The sequence below is a fragment of the Hyperolius riggenbachi genome, chromosome 8 (assembly GCF_040937935.1).
Source record: "Hyperolius riggenbachi isolate aHypRig1 chromosome 8, aHypRig1.pri, whole genome shotgun sequence".
NCBI classification, from domain to species: domain Eukaryota; kingdom Metazoa; phylum Chordata; class Amphibia; order Anura; family Hyperoliidae; genus Hyperolius; species Hyperolius riggenbachi.
This window is the reverse complement of record NC_090653.1, coordinates 238,260,883-238,284,568: the sequence shown is the minus strand read 5'-3', so window position 1 is coordinate 238,284,568 and position 23,686 is coordinate 238,260,883. Positions and strand designations below refer to the sequence as shown.

Here is a 23,686-nt window from a genome sequence, read left to right as displayed (position 1 = left end):
CTAGTTTCACTTACCGGGCAGACTTGGACGTGCGAGATCATAATGTCTGTTCCTCATATCTTCTATCTTAGTCCTGCAACAAAAATACTTGTTAGGTGGTTTTAGGCAAAATGCAAATACTAAACTTTGTTTCGGGTGTGGTGCACACCTTTCTCTCTGCAGTTCCACCAGTTGTTCTTGCAGCTTCTCTTTTTCAGCATGAAGCCGTGCTCTGGCCTCTCGTTCTGCCTGAAAGTCTGCACGAAATATGTCCGCCTGGGGGTGGGAAATAGAAATAAGGTACATCAGGCCTGCAAAACTACTGTTCCCCTGAGAAGCACCATTTTCTATCCTCCGCCTTTAAAGAGACACCAAAGTTTTTAGCTTTCTTTTATCAGTTTTGTATTCAGCCGTCTTCAGCATTTAATTCTAAGCTGATTCGCCATATCCCTGTGGCAGAACGAGTGATTTATGCCCCTAGAAATAGCCTAGGAAAGTTCCACGCTTTCCAGGATTTTGCTTCCTGGCTGAGGCAGAGCTCTATGCAGTAACTCTGCCTCTTATCCAGTCAATCTCTGCCTCTCCCCACCCCTCTGTCTTTCACTGAGAGGGGTGGGGAGAGGCAGAGATTGACTGGATAAAAGGCAGAGCTGCAGCAAAATCTGCAACTTAAAAAGTCGTAGAACTTTGGGCTATTTCAGGGACATAAATCACTTACTCTGCCGCAGGAATGCGGCAAATCATCTTGGAATTTATTGCTAAAGACGGCTGGGTCTGAAATTAAGGTAAAAAAAACCTTAATGTCTCTTTAAAAGGAAAGTGACGCTAGAGGTATATGGAGGCTGCCATATTTATTTGATCATTCTTGAATCAGTGTTTGGATTAGCTGCATGCTTGTTTCAGGTGGGTGATTCAGTCAGAGCACCTGATCTGCATGCTTATTCACGGTCTATGCCTAAAAGTATTAGAGGCAGAGAGGCAGCAGGGCAGCCAGGCAATCTGTATTATGAAGCCCCTTTCACACTAGTGCATTGTTACAGTTTTGCTGCAAAGTAATGCTAAATCCATAAAAGTCCATGGCGCACCGGAAGTTTCCAATTTCGTGAGCGAGCAACAGCGTGTTAGGAGCCAGCAGTATGATGTGCAGTGAACGGAAGTTATGTAAGTCTATGGCAACGCAGCTTTTTTTTTTTTTTTTTTATATCTGTTCAGCGTTTGCAGTGCACATGTGTGGGAGCACTTTCTTGCAATATGTATTTCTGCCACAAGAAGTGAGCACTAGAGCCAGTTGGCTGATGGTGTAATGGTTAAGGGCTCTGCCTCTGACACAGACCAGGGTTCGAATCTCGGCTCTGCCTGTTCAGTAAGCCAGCACTAATTCAGTAGGAGACCTTTGGCAAGTCTCCCTTACACTGCTACTGCCAATAGAGCGCACCCTAGTGGCTGCTGCTCTGCTCTGGCGCTTTGAGTCCGCAAGGAGAAAAGCGCAATATAAATGTTATTTGTCTTGTCTCTTAAAGGGAACCTAAACGGAGAAGGATATGGATTTTTCCTTTTAAAATAATACCAATTGCCTGACTCTCCTGCTGATCCTATGTCTCTAATGCTTTTAGCCACAGCCCCTCAACAAGCATGCAGATCAGGTGCTCTGACTGAAGTCTGACAGGATTAGCTGCATGCTTGTTTCAGGTGTGTGATTCAGCCAATACTGACCAGATAGATCAGCAATTCTGCCAGGCAACTGGTGTTGATTAAAAGGAAACATCCATATCACTCTCAGTTTAGGTTCCCTTTAAGTTCTCATTAGCATACATGAATCCATAACAGCACATAAGCACAGGTGTTTGAAAAGGCCTTTTTTTTTTTGGTGTGGTGGTGAAATGTGATCATCCGATTGCACCGCACCAAAAATGCTGGTTAGTAGTGTGAAACCAGCCTAAGAGGAAATGTCATCCTCCATATTCCCTTTCACTGCAGGTGAACTTTAATTACATGATTTCCACCAAATCCCCACAAGACTAAGAACATTCCTCCTCCCTCTTCCCTTACGAGTCTTTAAAGAGACACTGAAGCGAGACTAAATCTCACTTCAGCTCTCTTATATAGCAGGGGCATGTGTGCCCCTGCTAAAACGCCGCTATCCTGCGGCTTAACGGGGCTCCCTTCACCCCCAACCCACCCCCCGCAAAAGTTGGTCGCTACATTTCTCTTCCTGGAGGCAGGGCTAACGGCTGCAGCCCTGCCTCCCAGCGCGTCTAACAGATGCGCATCGCCGCCGCTCCCCCACCCCTCTCAGTGAAGGAAGACAGAGGGGCAGGGGAGAGGCGGAGATACGTGTCTGACAGACGCGCGTGGGGCAGGGCTGCGGCGGTTAGCCCTGCCCCAATGTAGAAACGCTCCCCCGCATTACGGAGGGGATTTGGGGGGACAGGGACCCCTGTTAAGCCGCGGGATAGCGGCGTTTTAGCAGGGGCATGCATGCCCCTGCTATATATGAGGTCTGAAGTGAGATCTATTCTCGCTTCAGACTCTTTTTAAATCCTTGAACTTTACCCTTAGCGGGGACTGAAGCACTCCTTTCATCTCACACTCTTACCCACTATACCATCACTGGGTCATATTTGCTAATACCCAGGAAGTTACAGAGAACAAGCCCTTCCACAACACGTACAAATTAAATCGCCACCAGGAGACTTGGGCGCAGGATACAGTTGATATACGGCTCTTCCTGCTCCTGCACAAGTCCTGGCGGCGTTAATTACTATTCCCCCTCCAAGTCGACGTGGATGGTAGGGAAATACAGTTCTTTTAAAATTAACTTCAGCTCACTCTTCTGACAGCGCCAAAGTTACTCACTGTAAGCCGCTATAGCCTTAATTCCTATTACGGTCTATGGTGGTGCCGGCTGAGCCCAAATCTCTTGCGCTGTATTCAGTGTTCCCCACAACCCCCAGCAATGTTGGTGGCTTTTACAACCATACATCCCCTGTAATAGGCATTGAAAGTATAGGGTGGGTAGACTAAGGGGCTGGACCATTGTAATGTCATATGTAGGCACCAGCATGCCATCATAAGAGCCCTAAAGGGAACCTTAATTGAACGGGGGGTAAAGAGTTTCACTTACCTGGGGCTATTACCAGCCCCCTGCAGCAGTCCTGTGCCCTCAAAGCTGCTCTGGAATCCTCCGGTCCCCCGCTGTCACTTAGTGTCGTTTTTTTTTTGACGACTCACCAGTCGGCCGGCCACCATGCATATTGGACGCATTCCCTACTGCAATTAGCGCTGTTGCGAACCGCAACTCGTACAAAAACACGTGATTCCGCACGCGTAGATATGTGGCAACGCGTATTTTTGTACGCATTGTGGTCTGCAACAGCGCTAATTGCAGTAGGGAATGCGTCCAATAATACACATGGCGGTCGGCTGACTGGTGAGCCATCAAAAACGAAACTAAGTGACAGCGGGGGACCAGAGGATTCTAGAGCGGTTGCGAGGGCACAGGACTGCTGCAGGGGGCTGGTAATAGCCCCAGGTAATTGAAACTCTTTACCCCCGTTCAGTTAAGATTCCCTTTAAGGGGGGGGGATCTGCCACATACCTTGTAAAGGGTGGCATGAAAAATGTACAGGCTATACATGGCGATCGACAAATTGTGTGTTTGTACGCAGCTTTAAAGTGAGGCTCCACTTTAAATTGTGAATTTCTACAAACCTATCAGTGCCTGTAAGACTTATTTCTAAAAACTGAGCTGAGCAGAGGACGATTACTTTCACTAATAGTGGAGTTTCCCTTTATAGCTTCTTTCGCACTATATACAGTGGTTTGCAAAAGTATTCAGCCCCCTTGAAGTTTTCCACATTTTGTAATATTACTGCCACAAACATGAATCAATTTTATTGGAATTACACATGAAAGCCCAATACAAAGTGGTGTACACGTGAGAAGTGGAATGAAAATCACACCATTCCAAACATTTTTTTTTTAAATAACTGCAAAGTGGGGTGTGTGTAATTATTCAGCCCCCTTTAGTCTGAGTGCAGTCAGTTGCCCATAGACATTGCCTGATGAGTGCTAATGACTAAATAGAGTGCACCTGTGTGTAATCTAATGTCAGTACAAATACAGCTACTCTGTGACGGCCTCAAGTTGTCTGACAATATTGGGAACAACAACACCATGAAGTCCAAAGAACACACCAGACAGATCAGGGATAAAGTTATTGAGAAATTTAAAGCAAGCTTAGGCTACAAAAAGATTTCCAAAGCCTTAAACATCCCACGGAGCACTGTTCAAGCGATTATTCAGAAATGGAAGGAGTACGGCACAACTGTAAACCTACCAAGACAAGGCCGACGACCTAAACTCACAGGCCAAACAAGGAGAGCACTGATCAGAAATGCAGTCAAGAGGCCCATGGTGACTCTGGACTAGCTGCAGAGATCTACAGCTTAGGTGGGAGAATCTGCCCATAGGACAACTATTAGTCGTGCACTGCACAATGTTGGCTCTTATGGAAGAGTGGCAAGAAGAAAGCCACTCTTAACAGAAAAACATAAGAAGTCCCGTTTGCAGTTTGCCACAAGCCGTGTGGGGGACACAGCAAACATGTGGAAGAAGGTGCTCTGGGCAGATGAGACCAAAATGGAACTTTTTGGCCAAAATGCAAAACGCTATGTGTGGCCTAAACTAACACTGCACATAACTCTGAACACACCATCCCCACCATCAAATATGATGGTGGCAGCATCCTGCTCTGGGGGTGCTTCTCTTCAGCAGGGACAGGGAAGCTGGTCAGAGTTGATGGGAAGATGGATGGAGCCAAATACAGGGCAATCTTGGAAGAAAACCTCTTGAAGTCTGCAAAAGACTGGAGACTGGGGCGAAGGTTCACCTTCCAGCAGGACAACAACCCTAAACATAAAGCCAGGGCAACAATGGAATGGTTTAAAACAAAACATCCATGTGTTAGAATGTCAAAGTCCAGATCTAAATACAATCGAGAATCTGTGGCAAGATCTGAAAACTGCTGTTCAAAGGCTGTCCATCTAATCTGACTGAGCTGGAGCAGTTTTGCAAAGAAGAATGGGCAAGGATTCCAGTCTCTAGATGTGCAAAGCTGGCAGAGACATACCCTAAAAGACTGGCAGCTAAAATTGCAGCAAAAGGTGGTTCTACAAAGTATTGACTCAGGGGGCTGAATAATTACATACACCCCATTTTGCAAAAAAAAAAAAAAAAAAAACAAGGAAAAAAATATCTTCACATGTTAATCTCCATAGTTGGTGGACCACAAAAATATTAACCAGCAGTTAAGAGGCTGCAATGTTAATTTAAAGCATCTTTATGTACTGTAGTTCTAGTATTTTAACAAACTGCATTATACAGCTATAACTGATGTAGGGTTGCTTATTACCAGTAGCTACATCCTCCTAATTGAAATTTAAATGAGATGGGGATGGTTTGACTTCCGGGTTGAAGGAAGCGTGGGATGTAAATGAAGGGCATAGGTAAGTTAAACCCCCCCCCCCCCCCGCAGGCAGCCAGATCTTATTTAAATACATGTAATGAGCAACCCTAATTACTTTGTCAGTTCAAGTCACTGCTTAGTGGCTCTGCAAGTTTCACCATCAAAGCTCCCTCGTCTCAGGGGTTAGTGAGATGGAAGTGATTACTCCATAAAAGCCAGCATACCTCTGAATGTGAAATGATTGTGTCATTGCACTAGACCAGGCATGGGCAAACTTCACCCACAATGCATTTGCCTTTAAGTCATGACTGTGGCTGCCAGACTCCTGCAATGCATTATGGGACTTGTAGTTCCGTAACAGCTGGAGGGCCAAGTTTGCCCATGCCTGCACTAGACTCTGGGAAGGGTGTTAAAGAATACAATCTGCTTTACTTCTTGCACAAACAATATTAGGCAGCGGGAGAATTTCTTCTATGTACACTACAGATTTTGACACACTGATTTTAGGTAATCTGTATAAAGTGGGTTGCTTTACCTGGGCTTTGAGCACACTTATCGTCTCTTTCATACTCTTCTGCTCTTCGCTTTCTATCTTCAGCTTGTCTATGAGCTCTTGTTTGGCTACCAGCGCTTCTTCTGCCTCCTGCAACTGCTGCTTGAGTTCTATGAGCTGATGGTCCATGCTCTGCAGAAAATGCATTCCCTGTGAGTTATTCTTCCTCCAAGAAATAAGGGCCCCTTTCCACAGGCGGCTGAACTGTGTGCTTGGAGCCTGAGCCCACTATCGCATGTGTCTGCTCTTCAGCATCTGGAACATTGATGTGTTGACACAAATGTTAGTGGGCTCAGGGCAGCAGTGAGCAGTTGTGAAAGTTTGACGGTGTATCACATTCTCATAACTGCTTGCTGCTGCCAGGTATCTGCTCACTAAGGGCCCTTTCACATGGGGAGCTGAACTGTGCGCTCAGTGAGCAGTTACCAAGCAGCAGGGAGTAGTTGTGAGAGTTTGACGGTCTGTTTAGCTGCCTGTGGAAAAGGGCCTTAAAGGGATACTGTAGGGGGGGGGGGGGGGTCAGGGGAAAATGAGCTGAACTTACCCGGGGCTTCTAATGGCCCCCCGCAGACATCCTGTGTTGGCGCAGCCACTCACCGAAGCTCCGGCCCCGCCTTCGGTTCACTTCTGGAATTTCAGACTTTAAAGTCTGAAAACCACTGCGCCTGCGTTGCCGTGTCCTCGCTCCCGATGATGTCACCAGGAGTGTTCTGCGCAGGCCCAGTATGGTCATTGCCTGCACAGTACACTCCTGGTGACATCAGCGGGAGCAAAAACACGGCATTGCAGGCGCAGTGGTTTTCAGACTTTAAAGTCTGAAATTCCAGAAGTGAACGGGAGGCGGGGCTGTAGCATTGGGGAGTGGCTGCACGGGCACAGGATGTGTGCGGGGGACCATTAGAAGCCCCGGGTAAGTTCAGGTCATTTTCCCCCGACTCCCCCCTACAGTATCCCTTTAAAGCACTAACCAGAAGTAAATGGAGGATATTTTCCTCACCTTCATGAGTTTCTCTTGCTGAAGACCATTTTTGATGTGACAGTCATATTCTTGAAACATTTTATGATATGCTGCTTGGAGCTGGGCCAACTTCCTCCTACAGAAACAAAATATTTTTAGTAAGACGTTCTTGCCTTTCCTGTGTAGCATTTGTGTAAAATGTGCTGAAATGAAAGCCTTTGCAAATACATCTTTGCATCTCCTACCATGACCTATGTGAATTCTCATCAGCTCAGATCAGTGAACTAATGGGAAGTCCTGGTTGCAGATACAAAGATGCATTTGCTGGAGCTCTCATTTCACCCACAACAGTGAACTGTAAGGTAGCCTAGGCAAGTGTTCTGCTGGTGCTTTCTGTTGATCCACTGATCTGACCAAAGAAAATCCCTAGCAGGGAGGGCTTCCCACTGATCCAGATTAAAGAGCCAGAGATCTCTGATGGAAAATTCAATTGCTTTTGTCGAGACTCTTTACAGTTCAGCAGGGCAAGGGTCTTTTAGAAAGACTCTAAAAGTGGCAACTAACGATCCAATTTCTAGCAAAAAATTGTTTGAGCGATCCGAAATTCTGATCGCAATTAAAATCATTCACTACACCATCAATGAACCAATCTTTGCTTCCTATCTATCACAACCATCAAGAAAATCCAAATTTTGGTTTGCCAAAAATCCAAATCGGATGACTATTTTTATATTCGTTTATAATCGATTGGGCTCATCAACTAAGATTATTTAAAACCAATATTTCTGATCACTCGAATGATTTTTTTTTTTGCTAGAAATTATACTTTTTTTGTATTGAAAATTTTTATTTTATAATTAGAAATAGTATACAACATACAGATTGTTTGGTCTTCATTGGTAGAGAAGAAAATACAAAAGAGTACATACAGTATATTAACAGTAATCAATTGAATATAATGTAATTAACATTCCTAACAAAATCAAACCAGGCCAGTAAACCAGATAGGCAAGTGATAAATGGGGTGTCGCTGGGTGCGGGGACCTACCGCACTCATAGCAGCGCTCCCCTTTGCCTATGCGGCAAGTGGCCCCAACCATATTGCAAGTGACCAAACCATGATATAACTTACCTAAGGAAAAGTAGAGAAAAGGGAAAAAGAGGGAGAAAAAAAAAGGTAAAGAGAAAGTAGAGAGATAAGAAGAAAAAAATCTGATGTGAAGTACCTGACTCCACAGCCGGGAAGAGAGAGAGAAAGAAAGTGAGTCAGGGTGGGTATACAACCACTAGATGGTGAATTAAACCAGGAGGTTTACTGCGGCAGCTCTTCAAATAGATGCATGGAAGCTAGATACTCCCCAAATTTTATCAACTTGTAATTGTTTATATGTTAATATAGCAGTAAGCAATTCCATCCTATAAACATGGGACAACTTTGCCAGAACCTCAGCTCTAGATGGGGTGTTAGGATCTCTCCAATGTTTAGCAATTAAACATCTGGCAGCTGTGATATGATTTAACAGACGTTGAGCGTATGATTTTACTTTTGGAATGGGTTTTGCCAGAATACAGTACCAGGGATCATTGTGAACTACTAGATTGGTATGTTGGAATATAAGTTGAATAACATCCGCCCAGAAGATATGGAATAGGGATCCAAGCTTACCGCATTCCCTCCAGCAAAGTGGAGAGACCGCTGGAAACCACTTGTGCAGCTTAACTGGAGTCCTATACCACATCAGCATTATTTTATATATATTTTCCTTTATGGTTACACAGATAGAGGTTTTGGCCGCATTGACCCATATTTTAGAATACGTTTCCAGAGTAGTTTCTTCATATAGTTAGAAATTAGATATTAGTGGCCACCATAAGGCCTCTTGCACACTGCACGCGATTCCGATTCCACTTTTTAATCAGTTTTTACATCAGATTCAGATTTGCAGTTTCCTCCCTGCACACTGCAAATCGGAATCTGAATCGGATGTAAAAAAACTGATTAAAAAGCGGAATCTGAATCGGAATCACTTGCAGTGTGCAAGAGGCCTAAGACCCCCATCTAATCACAATAAATAGAACAGCTCCCAAGATTTGTATTATGGTGATGGACACAAAGAAAAATAATTATTGTATTTCTCTTTGGAGGGGGAGGGTGCAGTTTGCAATAACTTATTTAACCACTTGCCGACCGCACACTCATAACGTGCGTCGGCAAAGTGGCAGCTGCAGGACCAGCGACGCAGTACTGCGTCGCCAGCTGCAGCCTAATTAATCAGGAAGCAGCCGCTCGTACGAGCGGCTGCTTCCTGTCAAATCACGGCGGGGGGCTCCGTGAATAGCCTGCGGGCCGCCGATGGCGGCTCGCAGGCTAGATGTAAACACAAGCGGAAATAATCCGCTTTGTTTACATTTGTACGGCGCTGCTGCGCAGCAGCGCCGTAAGGCAGATCGGCGATCCCCGGCCAATCAGCGGCCGGGGATCGCCGCCATGTGACAGGAGACAGCCTGTCACTGGCTGCACAGGACGGATAGCGTCCTGTGCAGCAGGATCTCCAGGAGGGGGCCAGGTAGGAGAGGGAGGGGGAGGATTTCGCCGCGGAGGGGGGCTTTGAGGTGCCCCCCCCGCCACCCACAGCAGGCAGGAGAGATCAGACCCCCCCAGCACATCATCCCCATAGGGGGGAAAAAAGGGGGGCAATCTGATCTCCCTGCCTGCACCCTGATCTGTGCTGGGGGCTGCAGAGCCCACCCAGCACAGATCACTCAAACCAGCACTGGTCCTTAAGGGGGGGTAAAGGGTGGGTCCTCAAGTGGTTAATATCTAATCTATTCACGGTTTATTGGGGGGGGGGGGTTGTCAGTGTTTGGTGAAATGTACTTGGTCAAATTGTGTGTATTAAAACTAGATATCAGAATAAGAATGTATTGTATCTGCAAAGTGCACTGTCCATAATAATACTTGCAGCAGAGCTTTACCTCCATGCCACTGTTGGAACACACGGCTGTAAAGAGTCCCATAGACCATGATTGGAAATTCAGTACAGCGCCTCCTACAACTGCTGTGTTAAAGTCTCACACAATGCTCATACTGTGAATGGATTCTTATATACAATTGATGGGGGGGGGGGGGGGTCATTTTTGTAAATCTTCCTTAATATAGTGCACTTTTTCCTAACACATAACTTGAAGTTCAAGAGCTGGTCGGTTCTTATTTACACTAGTGTTCCCACTTGCTATCTGTGATATATTTAGACAAAAGGCAACAATGGCACAAAGCTTTAGCTGAAGGCCAACAGCAACTTGTGTACAGAGTGCACATTTTATGAAAGTCTCTGCTTTAAATAAATTACTTTTTAGCTTTTAAAGAGAACCCGTACTACAAAAAAAAAAAAAGCCCCCTGGGGATACTTACCTTAGGATGCCTCAGGGTCCCAATGAGGCTTCCCCGTTCCCTATAGCTGTGGGAAAGCCAGTGCTACCTCCCCAGACAAGCAATGCTTTATTTACCTCTCCAGGATCCTACGCAGGCTGACTTGCGGCTCTTTTCGCTTGGTTAAGGCAGAAATAGCTGAACCTGATCATATCCACTCTACTGCACCGTTCGGCTATTTCTGCCTTAACCCAGAGAGCGGCTAGTGCATCTGCGCAGGATCGCGGTAGGTAAATATTTACCTGGCCGTGGTTTAGGGGGGGGGGGGGGGGGGCTGCAGCACTGGATTGTGAAGACATCAGAGGACGGGGGAAAGCTTGTTAGGATCCAGAGACTTCCCCCTCCCGAGGTAAGTATCCCCCAGCGGTTTTTTTACATTACAGATTTTCTTTAAATATGATATGAAAGATGACGGGGTGTGGCTGCAGGACATCTTTTAGCTGACGAGATTACTGCAGGTCCTACAGGCAACAATCCATGGAGTCTCTTCATAGTCTACACGATAGAAGCAGCAGCAACAATAGGACCACAGACCCCTGGAAGACCAGGTGGAGCACCAGCTGTAGAGCAAGACGGATCTAACACTGCTAATATAACTGTATCATGAAACAAGAGCATACTTTAAAGAGGAACTCCAGTGAAAATAATGTAATAAAAAAAGTTCTTCATTTTTACAATAATTATGTATAAATGATTTAGTCAGTGTTTGTCCATTGTAAAATCTTTTAAATCCCTGATTTACATTCTGACATTTATCACATGGTGACATTTTTACTGCTGGCAGGTGATGTAGCTGCTGCTTACTGTTTTGGCAGTTGGACCCAGCTGTAAACAGCTATTTCCCACAATGCAACAAGGTTCACAGACAGGAAACTGCTAGGATTACCATGGTCCTCAATTTCTCGTGGGAGGGGTTTCACCACAATATCAGCCATACAGCACCCCCTGATGGTCTGTTTGTGAAAAGGAATAGCTTTATCATGTAAAAGGGAGTATCAGCTACTGATTGGGATGAAGTTCAATTCTTGGTCACAGTTTCTCTTTAACAGCTATTCCACAATCCGTATCACTTTCTTACTTGTATAATTCACCTTGAAAGATCACTAAAACAACCTGTCTGCAAAAAGGTGTGTGCATGTTTGATACCTTCCTAAAGACATGCATGAGCCCTCGATATCTGAAATTACCAGGAAGTGGTATTATATATGTGCCTGGTGCCACACTTTTCATCATATAAGAGGCAATATAATAAATCCCAGCTATGGCAGACAACAGAATAACCAGGAACTGCAGCCAGACAAGCATGCAACATCACCACCTGGGAATTTCAACTTCAGGAAAATGTAAAAGTCTCTATAGTACCAAAAAACACTCATTTTATTATCAGACAATGGGTGGGGTACTTCTTTAAATGCATGTTCAAAAGGAGACCTGAAATGGGGAAAACATTACTACTTACATCATGAGTGGATGGTTCAGAAACATCCCAAATCCTCCAGCAACCCACCATTCCAGCATGTGCCCACGAGCACCTGATGATGGAAAGGCGGCTTACTTCCCCTTCCTTATGCAGAGTGTAAATGAGAGGTTACTTACCCAGGTCTTGACATTCCACTGACCAGATCTTCCTTCAGCATCTCTAGCTACTTAATACCAAGAATAGCTCTGACTACCTAATACTACGGGGCACTTGTTTACAGCCCAGGGAACTAAGAGAGAAGTAACATCTGTGCCAGCCAGCACACTTGCGGTGCAGTTCGGTGGGGTTTATAGGTTCATAGAGGGTGAAGTCTAGGGTGCCAGGGCATTTATACCTATAGGCTTCTGTGATGTAAATCCAGGCCTGTACCAGAAGAAACCTAATCCACTAGCATGAGTCAGATATACAGGGACCCTGTGCTGGTATAGTGGGCTGTAGGTTCGGAAAAGCCTTGAGACCAGCCAGAGGCTTCCCACTACTGAGGTTAGTATGTAATTAAAGGATACCACAACTGACATGTGGCATAATGAGATAGACATGGGTATGTACAGTGCCTAGCACACAAATAACTATGCTGTGTTCCTTTTTTTCTTTCTCTGCCTGAAAGAGGTAAATATCAGGTATGTAAGTGGCTGACTCAGTCCTGACTCAGACAGGAAGTGACTACAGTGTGACCCTCACTGATAAGAATTTCCCCCTTTTTTATCTCTTTCTTGCTCTCAGAAGCCATTTTCTTCTAGGAAAGTGTTTCATAGTTGGAATTTCTTATCAGTGAAGGTCACACTGCAGTCACTTCCTGTCTGAGTCAGGACTGAGTCAGCCACTTACATACCTGATATTTACCTCTTTCAGGCAGAGAAAGAAAAAAAGGAACACAGCATAGTTATTTGTGTGCTAGGCACTGTACATACCCATGTCTATCTCATTATGCCACATGTCAGTTGTGGCATCCTTTAACTTTTTTCTTCCCCCAGTTTAAGTTCCCACTGTGTTTACAAAATACAACTTCTCCTGGCACCTTTTAAACATTCTATTGTTTTTCAAGGTGACTCTGTTCTCTGGACCTAATTCTGTCTCCAGCCACCATTTTAAATATGGCCTAGAAATCAAAGTTTGAAGAAAATTAAAGTGGTCATGCAACTAACAACTTTTAGAAATATTCAATATGTCCAATTCAATGCTGTGAGGTACTTCAAAGGCCACAGGCAACACTATTATAGATACTAACTATGGAGGTGTAAAAGTGAACAGATTTTGGCATCTAAACACCGCTCTTGTTCTGTACATCTCTGCTGTCTACTGCTCCAGCCCCTGCCCATAGTCTAGGCTACCAACTTTTATCAACAAGGGATGGTTAATTGGATGCAAATAATACCAAAAAGATGCAGGCTTAACCTCTTCCGGACGTTGCCAATTGAAATCTACGCCCAGTTTGTGTTCCGTTATCCCTGCCATAGGCATCTATTTCTCCCACTTCTGTAGCTCACTCGGCCTGCCGCCGCATATGACATCAGAGCTCCGTAAGCTGGTCAGGAAACAATTTCATTGGCTCCTGACCCTGTGATCAGCCCTTTCCAGTTTTTAATGAACCTATATGTTCACAAACCCTGACCATCATTGGTCAAGTAGTTTGTCCTATATAAAACCGATGGCAAGGACAGAATAATACATAGACATTATTGGTTTGACATGTAATAAGACTCTTTACCTGAATTGTTTCGATTCTTGGATATATTTCTGTGTTAAAGGTAATGGGAACTTTCAGATACTTAACTATGGAGAGGGAAGGCTCTGGGTCCTATAGAACCTTCCCACTCCTCTCCTGGTGCAGTCAGTGCAGCGCTGGCTACTGTGTTTGAATCCCCCACCACGGTGGACTTTGGAAGTCTTCGGGAACAGAGTCCTCCTGAAGACAGGTGGCTCCATACTGTGCTCGCAAGAGTGTGTGAGAGGTCGCTCATGTGTGCACAGTATGGAGCGGACCATCTTCATGAGCACTCGGGCTCCTGAAGACTTTCCGAAGCCTCATTTGCAGCAGAGCAGTATTTAACTAAATTAGTCAAATACCGCTCCCGGGGAACATTGCTGCACCAAGGGCACCGGAAGGGGAGGGTGAAAAAGCTCTATAGGACCCAGAGCCTTCCCTCTTCATAAGTAAGTAAGTATCTAATTATTATTATTATTTTTTTTTTTTTAAATACTCAGTTCCCATGGACTAACATTTGAGCACAAAAATTGCAATGGCAACATTTGTGAACATATTAGGTAATTAAAAATAATAATAATAAATGGCTGCACCCATTTTATTACTCAAAAGGCACACGCAGAAAAAGGAAATTAAATCAGATTCACTGGCTTTGAAAGATTGGAGATCCCGAGATGTGGAGGAGATAGCGATAAATTGTTGTTGAGAAGGGAGACAGGTCTAAGATTACAAACTGATGCTATGGGCCCTTTAGGGTTAAACGACAAAATACAACAGTCGTGTATGTTAGATCCATAGATCTCGTCTTGATACCCGTTTATCATGAGCCGTTATCAGTGTGTTTATCTTGCCAGCAAGATAGTGTATTGGCAAGAGATAACTATTTGCAAGATGTATGTACTTATACAAAGCTGATAGTTTTAGATTGTAATGCTGGGCATACACGGCATTTTCAGCCGTTATCAATCGAGCCGCTGATGGCTCGATTGATAATATCCGACAGGTCCGATGACCTGCCGGATAGAATAGCGGGGAATCGAGCAGGTGATAAGCAGCGCCGGCATCGAGCCAGCGGCTCGATCCGGCGCATAATTGACTAGGTGTATGCCAAGCATTAGCCTCTGGCAGGGTCCTCCCTTCCCTAGTGTAATCTACAGGATTGTGTCCTCCTTTCCTATGATAGCCTTTACTTGTATTACTGGGCCTACCTAACCAGCCCATATCGCATGATCATTTATTTTGTACCATTTGCCTTGTATAACTTTGTTCTATGTTGTATAACCTTGATCTATCAGTCATCCTTGTATCATTGTATATGTTACGGCCAGAACCCGAAGTCTGGCCACTTCGGGTTCTGGCCGGTCAAAGCTAGAAACGGCCGGCTGAAGCGGCCAGTTTGCGAAACGGAGGCTGTTTGCAGACTTTGGCCGTCCAGAACGCATTCTGGCTAGATGGGGCCGGCCAACTCCCGAAGTTACGAGTCCCCGCTGCCTACTGTCAGCTCACCCCGCCTTCTCCGCTGCTGTCTCCCCGGCAATTCATGTCCCCGCCTTCCGTCTCCCCAGCAACTCATCTCCCCGCCTTCCGTCTCCACGCTGTTCCTTGCTGCCTCCTGTCGGCTCACCCCCGCATCCGATGTCTCCTCGGCTATTCAGCTCCTGTCTCCCCTGCACATCAGCAGTTATCCAGCGATGGCCCTACGAGCTCTCTACCCTCCAACACATCTGCCCTCCGCCTGCAACTCTGCCACCTTTCGTCTGCTTCCCTTCGGCTGCCCCCTGCCACCTCATTAATGCGCGCATGAACTCTTTGCACAGGATGGATGGAACCGTACAGAAATGCACCCTGTATGTATCTAGAAAGTGGACCTGAACTCTTTGCACAGGACAGAAGGAAAATATACAGAAATGCACACCCTATATGTATTTAGAGAGTTTACTGTGTAATTCCTCCTCATCTGTGACTAATCACTAGTGACATTTGATCCGTCAGCTGGGTTGGCTCAGGAATCTAAATGGTTAACACAGGGTGTTAACAATATGTCTGCTTCCATGAAAGCAGTAAGTAGACACACTGCAGATTTATTGTAGGATTTGTATCAGCTGTAAAAAAATAAATAAAAAAAATGCTTTTCTTTAAAAGGTTATTCTGCTACTTCGTATCTTTCAGAGCAGAGACAAAGTTCTGAGTGCCTTTCATGCTGTCTAAAATGACCCGGGACTTGTACATTTTGGACTTTGGCCAGTTGACACTTTGGCCACTTTGCAAACTGGCCGGCCAATGTCAGAAATTCCCAGCATTTTGGACTTTGGCCGACGTCAAATCGGCCAGTTCTAGAAACGACCGGCCAATTCTAGAATTGGCCGATTTCTGGTTTTGGCCATAACATATATATTTATTGTTCAGCACTGCGTAATATGTTGGCGCTTAATAAATACAATAAATAATAGTTTTGGAGTCAATTTTAATCATATTATAATGACAGGACCCTTGTTGAGTTGGGGTCTTTTTTCCTTCACAGACCCCAGTAGACCTACATTGTCTCCATAGTTGTGGATTCTATTGGTAATGATTTTTCAATCTATAACAGTCTAACACACAGTGCTCAAAATATATGGGACCCTGTATCAGCGCTGCGTAATATGTTGGCGCTTTATAAATACAATAAATAATAACAATAATAATATTAGTATTTTTACTCTTTCTCCCCTTTTTTGACCGTATATTGGATACTCCACTTTGACACACATTGACAGATCTTTGTCTTTCCATGTGTAAGCTATGGATACATTTTGATGTTTGTAAGGTGGGGACCTTTTATACTTACCTATCTTAATAACAATATAGGACTATGTCTTAGCCCAACTTCCGCTTTATTCTCATTGGGGCCCGTCCAGGAGATTTCTGTCAGATGTGTTTGGGATGAAGTAATTGGTCCTTTTTAATCTATTCAAAGATTGCCTATATCTTTTTGTGATCGTTGTTGTATTGTCCATAACCTTTAGATATTTTTATAAGAGACCTTCCCATTTTTAAATGTTAATTGTATACAATTGCATTTATTCACTCCCCACTTCACAGTAGTTTCATGTTATGGTTTACGTCCCCTTTAATCAGGCGAAGATCGGTTGCTGTGGGAAAGATGCGTACAGGTAGTAATAATCTGTCCGTTTTGTAACTAATCACTACAAGTTCTTTCCCATTCAGAATCTCTCTCTCGCTCTCTTTTTATATTGTCCCTTTTTTATATTTTGGGAAAACCATAGCATATGTAATTATAGTGTACCGTACACTCCCATATGCTGATATTACTTTCGCATGCAGGAACGCCAATTAGCGTAACAAAGAGCGAAGAGACTTGAACTATAGTGGCCTCGGTAGTCCCCGTCTGAGGTGTAGAGGATGATGTTACCATATGGAGCTCCAATAACCGGAAACCCCGGTACCCGGCAGGGGCAGGGCCTATCCCCATCACATGCACCTTTGTGACCAAATATCCGTCACGACGTGAAACGGCCCTTGTTTGCCTGCACACAGTGCCATCCACCTCCAGTCCCACAACTGCCTTTGAAGTTTTCCAGCAATGGTTTAAAGCACAGCGATCTGGATAAGTACATGTACAGTCAGGTCCATAAATATTGGAAAATGCCCCAATAACAAGCAGGAACTGAAGACAGTTGCAGTAGAGGCCTGGCAGAGCATCACCAGGGATGAAACGCAGCGTCTGGTGAGGTCTATGCGTTCCAGACTTCAGGCTGTAATTGACTGCAAAGGATTTGCAACCAAGTATTTAAAAGAGAAAATTTGATTTATGATTATTATTCTGTCCCATTACTTTTGCTCCCTTAACAAGTGGGAGGCACATATGCAAACTGTTGTAATTCCTACACCGTTCACCAGATTTGGAAGTAAATATCCTCAAATTAAAGCTGACAGTCTGCAGTTAAAGCACATCGTATTCGTTTAATTTCAAATCCGTTGTGCATAGAGCCAAAAATGTTAGAATTGTGTAGATGTCCCAATATTTATGGACCTGACTGTATACCAACACTGTCAAAGCACGGATTTACAGGACGGATGGTGCACGTGCTTTTTCTCCACATGGTCAATGGCTGAATGACAGAACACACGTCCCAGGGCAGATACCGGAGACGCGGTAGAGGTGGTGAAAGGATTGTTCTATTACTTTACTCACTACAAATGAGGATTAATTAGGTGGAGTGCCACACAACTGTCTGTTCTCACAAGTTATTGTACAACCTTACCGAATAAATGTAGTTGAATTTGATCTACTTTGTTTGCATTTCAACATTCAGGACTGACTTAGGAGATGAACTCATGTTTCACAGCCTCTGACACAGGAAACCAGGGTTCTAATCTCGGCTCTTCCTATTCACGAAGTCAACGCCTATTCAGTAAGGAGAACTTGTCAACACTCCATAACACTGCTACTGCCTACTGAGCCTGCCCTAGTGGCTGCAACTCTGGTGCTTTAACCTCCTTGGCGGTAACCCCGTGTGTGACACGGGGTAAGCCGCCGGAGGGTGCCGCTCAGGCCCTGCTGGGCCGATTTACATAATTTTTTTTTTTTTGCTGGACGCAGCTAGCACTTTGCTAGCTGCTTTCCACTAAGACAAGACTGTACCCCGCACACAATGAGCCTCCGCTGGGACAACAAGAAATATAGATACACTCTGGAGTAGCTCTTGTTACTGTGCCTCCACGTTAACAGAACAATGCATTGATTCAATATGGGAAAGAAAGGCAGTGGGCACCAGGTCATTTGAGCTTCATTTAATCCAGATGTATTACAGTACAAAGGATGATGGAACTTAGCAATACATCACCGTTCCAAGGCAGCAGCAGATGTTTACATAATGCTGATGCTAATGTCCTCAAAATGGTTGGCCTTGAAGTGGTAAGAACCCCCCGACGTGGGGGAGATAGGAAAAGACTACTCTCACAAAGAGAATCTTTATTAATTTCTAGGACTGATGCTCTGGGCCCTTCTGGCTTTAATGATAAAAATGAATTTGCTGTCTTTCTGGAAAATTATTAATCTCCTTCACCTTCTTCTGGATATATGGGTCACCCTTTAGTGGTGTTTTACGCTCTATCTCGCTTAATGCTTCCATAACATGTCCACTTTTACACCTGCAGTCTGCTGTATATTTCTGAATGTATTATTTAATTATGTACCTTTGCCTTTAAATTACAGCCTATGCTCCAGTCGTGCTGGTCCGTTCCCTCACCTCCTGTGGCGTAATCCTTGACTCTTTATTTTGCCAAAACTGGGTGCTCTTTTTTAGAGCAACGCCGGTATGTGGGCATTTCCGTAACTACGGAACGTCTCCTAGGTAACGCACCACCGCGAGATGACGCGCGGTGTGTGCGCCTGGAGACATTGAGTCTTGGATGTGACGTAAGCGTAGAGATGCGCTCCACTCTGGAGCGCGGACATGCTTCCGCCTGCGCTGCTGGAGGAGGAGGGGGCGTGCCGGAAGAGTGGGGGATGGCCTGGCGTCTTCTTAATGCCGGGCAGATCTACATGGCGGTGAGCTTCTCCCCGCCATGGAGCGTGTCTAAGAAAAAGCGCTTGAGAGCGCGAAACAATCGGACCACCTACCATCTTCTCTGTAAACATCTGCTGCTGCCTTGGAACGGTGATGTATTGCTAAGTTCCATCATCCTTTGTACTGTAATACATCTGGATTAAATGAAGCTCAAATGACCTGGTGCCCACTGCCTTTCTTTCCCATATTGAATCAAAACTTTGCTAGCTGCGCCAGCACACCGATCGCCGCCGCCCCGCTCGCCGCTATCCGTTGCGGCGCGCGCCCCCCCCCCAGACTCCGTGCCCTGCCTAGCCAATCAGTGCCAGGCAGAGCCGAGGGGTGGATCGGGACTCCCAATGACGTCACGACGTCGCTGACGTCATCCCGCCCCGTCGCCATGGCGACGGGGGAAGCCCTCCAGGAAATCCCGTTCTTTGAACGGGATTTCCTGATCGGAGATCGCCGAAGGCGGTCGAAGCGGGCGGGGGGATGCCGCTGAGCAGCGGCTATCATGTAGTGAGCCCTGGGCTCGCAACATGATTTAAAAAAACAAAAACAAAAAAAAAAAAACAAAAAAACTGATGTGCTGCCTTCTGGCGGAATGTTTCATACCGCCAGGAGGGTTAAGCCTGCAAGGAGAAAAGTGCAATATAATTGTTGTGTGTCTAGATAAGATTGTACAATTCCATTATCGATGAGCACCTGAAGGCTACTTGCACTCTATACGTTTTCTTGCGCATCCTGAAAAAAATACTACTGCTCGGCATTGCATTAGCCAGTACAGATACACTCATACACTGCCAGGAATGAGGCTAGTAGAAGAAGAGGGTCCTGTGGTCGGGCTCAATGATGATCTGGGAAGAATTTGGTTCATCCACTACTTATCTAATCTTTACATCTTGCCCTTCCTCCTTACAGGGTTTCTTTAAATACACTAAGGGCCGGTTTCCACCGGCCGCATTTCAATTGATTTTCGGATCGCATGAGATTTACTAATCACAAGGACACCACAATTACCACGGTTACCTTTTTCCCATCACTGCGTTTTGATATTTGGGCAAACGCACTGCAATTTTTATGCGTTTGCTATTGACCTACCCCAATGAAAATTGCGGTGGTAAACAAGCTCAGTGTAAAGAGTGGAAATCTTGCCAATGTAATGCTACGGGGGATTTTTTTTTTTTTCACATCCCTCAAGTGGGATCAAACACAGAACATTAGTAAGAGCTTTTCAAATCACAAGCGTTTAGAAAAGCCCTGTCAGTGGGTCCCAGGCCTTATAGATTGCTTTCATGAAAAGCTGGTCACTTAGCAAAACTAAAATAGTAAAGGTTTGTAGCCAATACTTCAGAGGGGAACATAAAAAAAAAATGATCTAAAGTTCAGGCACAGTTAAAGCAAATACCCCAATGCTCCTTTCACCCTGAAGGCCTGTTTACTTACATCTCCTCGCTGGCATTCTGCCTCTCCAGATTCAGTGCTGTCTCCAGGTTCTGCACATGCAGGCGGCGCTGGTCTAGCTGTATTACGAGTTGCTTCATCTGGACCTCCAATTCTCGCTGCTTTTCCCTCATTAACCTTAGGCTGAAGGAAGAGGCATCATTTGTAAGATCACACAGGTTATCTGGACATACTGACATCTGAGGAATATCATTTGGAATATAGAAGCCATTCCATCCAACCAAACTTAAATTGTACCTGAGATGGTGTGAAAGAAAAAAAAAAAAAGAGTTATGCATAACTGGGGCTTCCTCCAACCCCCTCCAGGCTAATTGCTCCCTCGTCATTCTCCTGCACCATCTGGTTCGTCCGTAATTGGCCCCAGAAAGTCTTCCAGTTGGCACAGACGCAGTCTGACCGCACATGGTCCTTCGTTGCGTTCTTGTGGCCAGGAGCATACTGTACAGACACCAGGTCAGGCCACGCATGCACAGTACGCCGCAGACTCTCTGTAGCCAACTGCAGACTATCCAGACGGCGCAAGATGACAGCGAGGGAACGATCAGTCTGGAGGGGCTGGAGGACACCCCAGGAGTGTATCATTTTTTTTCTTTTGCGCCATCTCATGTGTACCTTTAACAGTAGCAAACTTACTTCTATCTGAGCGTTAATTCCACATGTTAAAGAGAACCTGAACTGAAAATGAAAAGTAAAGATAAATATACACACGTCATAATTACCTCCTGTGTAGTGTACTCATCAATCTCTTTCTTAGAGCATGTGCCCTACAGCGGTAAATGGAGGAGGGAGGGGCATAGCGCCAGGTTTGCCCACCTCATAAATTTTGATTGAGTTCAGGCGTCCTTTAGATATGGAGAGCTTGAGATCTCCAGAAAAGTGTTATTATTTCTGTAGAAACTAAACACCATCATTCAACCACCATCATTACGCTCACATGTATTGTGTCTAGGGATAATTCATTTACTCTTCATAAATTCACTAATTCTGGGCATACACGGGTCGACCGGCGGCTCGATTAGCCGCCGGATCGACCCCAGCCACGTCCCCGCTCATAGATTACCGCTCGCCCCCGCCGGCGCTTCCTTATCAGCGCTCGATTCCCTGCCATTGTCCGCAGGCGGGAATCGAGCGGGCGGGGGTCGAGCGGCTTGATAATAATATCAGCTGGCCGGATCAGCTGGTCGATACACGGTACAGAAACGTACAGTGTTTCCCCAGCATTAGGCTGGTTAAGATGGGCGTCTGAACCAGCACAGAAAAGTATTTGGTAACCGTCGGTGGTGCTTCCCATCCTTCGACAAATGCGTTGAGTTTTGACCCCCGCAGAAGGACGCGGACGTGCCATGTTGCACAGTGTCTGCACCACTGATGGCTGTCCTTTCATTTGAATAGATAGCGCTTAAGCGACGAGCGCCGTGATCATCGTTTAACACCGTTCAGCCCCTGTATGAACCGTCCCTTCCAGAGAATTCATGGGAAAACATTGGTAGTGTTATTGGCTGACTGTGATCATGTGATTATGCCTCGCATGTGCTTCCCTGGAACATACACACAAAAAGGCAGATGAGAGACATGATCACACGATTCAAACCAGCCAGTCAGAACCTTATATATTATACATGAGCTTCGCCACAGATCCTCCTATAGGAAAATCAATCATCTCTGCTTGTGCTTCCAGGCGTCCTCTCACCTCTCCTCCAGCTTCCTCTTATCCTGCAAGGAGGTTTCCAGGCTCATCTGACTCTCATTCAACTCGCCCAGCAAAGAGGTGACCTGCGCCTTTACAGATGCCTTCTCTTCAGTCAGTAGCTACAAGACAAAACATCATCATGCGCTCTCACTAGCAATATAAAGCCAGACCTTTACAATGTAACTGATCCAAATACAACACTAGTAATAATCCTGTGGAGTAATGACAACCGCACGCTGATCCATTTGAATTAAATACTTTTATGAAAATCAGTTCTGAAAAACCTAAAATGAATAAAAGATGCCAGTTAAAGTCCTCCTGGCCCCTCACCGTCATTCCACGCTGCTCCATTCAGCAGGAGAGCCCTTCTAAAAGCTGACGGACTTGGCCACTTGCTGACCACTACACGCATTTGCAGCCCCGTGTCTCCTCAATCGCGCTACCCTGGCCAGAAGCATTCTGAGCATGTGCAGTTCCAGTTTCTACAAACTGCACAAGGGCGCACGGCCATGCATATAGCTGCCAGAAGGCTACTGCCGCTTATCAGATGGACTGTAGGGGGCTGGAAGAAGCCCCAATTAAGCTAAACTGGCAACTTTTATTTTGCTTTGGGTTCCCTTTAAGCTTTACTTTTTTTTGCATTTCAGTGGAATATGTAAAACAGCAGAGTCTCAGTTATCCGGCACCAATGTGGATCAGCGAATGCTGGATAAGTGTCCTTTCCGGTTGCTTGAGCCGCAATGTTAAAAATAGGCCTGGTTAATGCAGTACTATACCCCACTCTATGTACATACCATGGACTCTGTATTAAAATGTTAAAATACAGTAACTGAAAGTATATTAAAACCTGTAACAGAAAAAAAGTGCCCCGGGAGTTACTTACCTCGGGAGGGGAAAGCTTCTGAATCCTATTGAGGCTTCCCCTGTCCTCCTCCGTCCCACGGTGGTCACATAACTATTTACCTCCCCGAATCCAGCACAGGCGCAGTAGCGCCTCTCTCAGCTTGGGATCAGACAGAAATAGCCAATGCCAGTCAGGTCCGCTTTACTGTGTAGGCACAAGTTGCCTGCACAGTATAGCAGACCTGGTTGGGATTGGCCATTTCCACCTTAACCCATCATGGAGCCGCTACTGCACCTGCGCTGGAGCCGGGGAAGGTAAATATTTCAGGCACTACTGCGCCTGCACCACAGCTTGACAAATTGTGGACTGTGGCTTCGGAGGGGCCCAGCGAGACTACCGTAGGACGGAGGAGGTCGGGGGAAGCCTCGATAGGACAGAGGCTTCCCACTCCTGAGGTAACCACCCCCCCCCCCCACTTTTTTCTGTTACAGAGTCTCTTTAACCTTGGGGGAGCGGTGGAGCCCAGTCTCTAAGCACTGCAGCACCCACAGACAGCCTAAGAAG

General features: G+C 45.5%; 1 protein-coding gene across 3 annotated transcripts in view; it reads right to left on the bottom strand.

The window, feature by feature from the left end:
- Positions 1-23,686, bottom strand: part of IKBKG (inhibitor of nuclear factor kappa B kinase regulatory subunit gamma) — a 73,079-nt gene that overhangs the window by 994 nt on the left and 48,399 nt on the right. For all 3 annotated transcript variants that reach the window (XM_068248393.1, XM_068248394.1, XM_068248395.1), the window contains 6 exons: positions 22,279-22,397; positions 20,571-20,711; positions 6,997-7,093; positions 5,982-6,131; positions 149-255; positions 15-73 (listed from right to left, as the gene is read on the bottom strand). In XM_068248393.1, the coding sequence (XP_068104494.1) occupies positions 15-73; positions 149-255; positions 5,982-6,131; positions 6,997-7,093; positions 20,571-20,711; positions 22,279-22,397 (673 nt within the window). The remainder of the gene's footprint in view (positions 1-14; positions 74-148; positions 256-5,981; positions 6,132-6,996; positions 7,094-20,570; positions 20,712-22,278; positions 22,398-23,686) is intronic.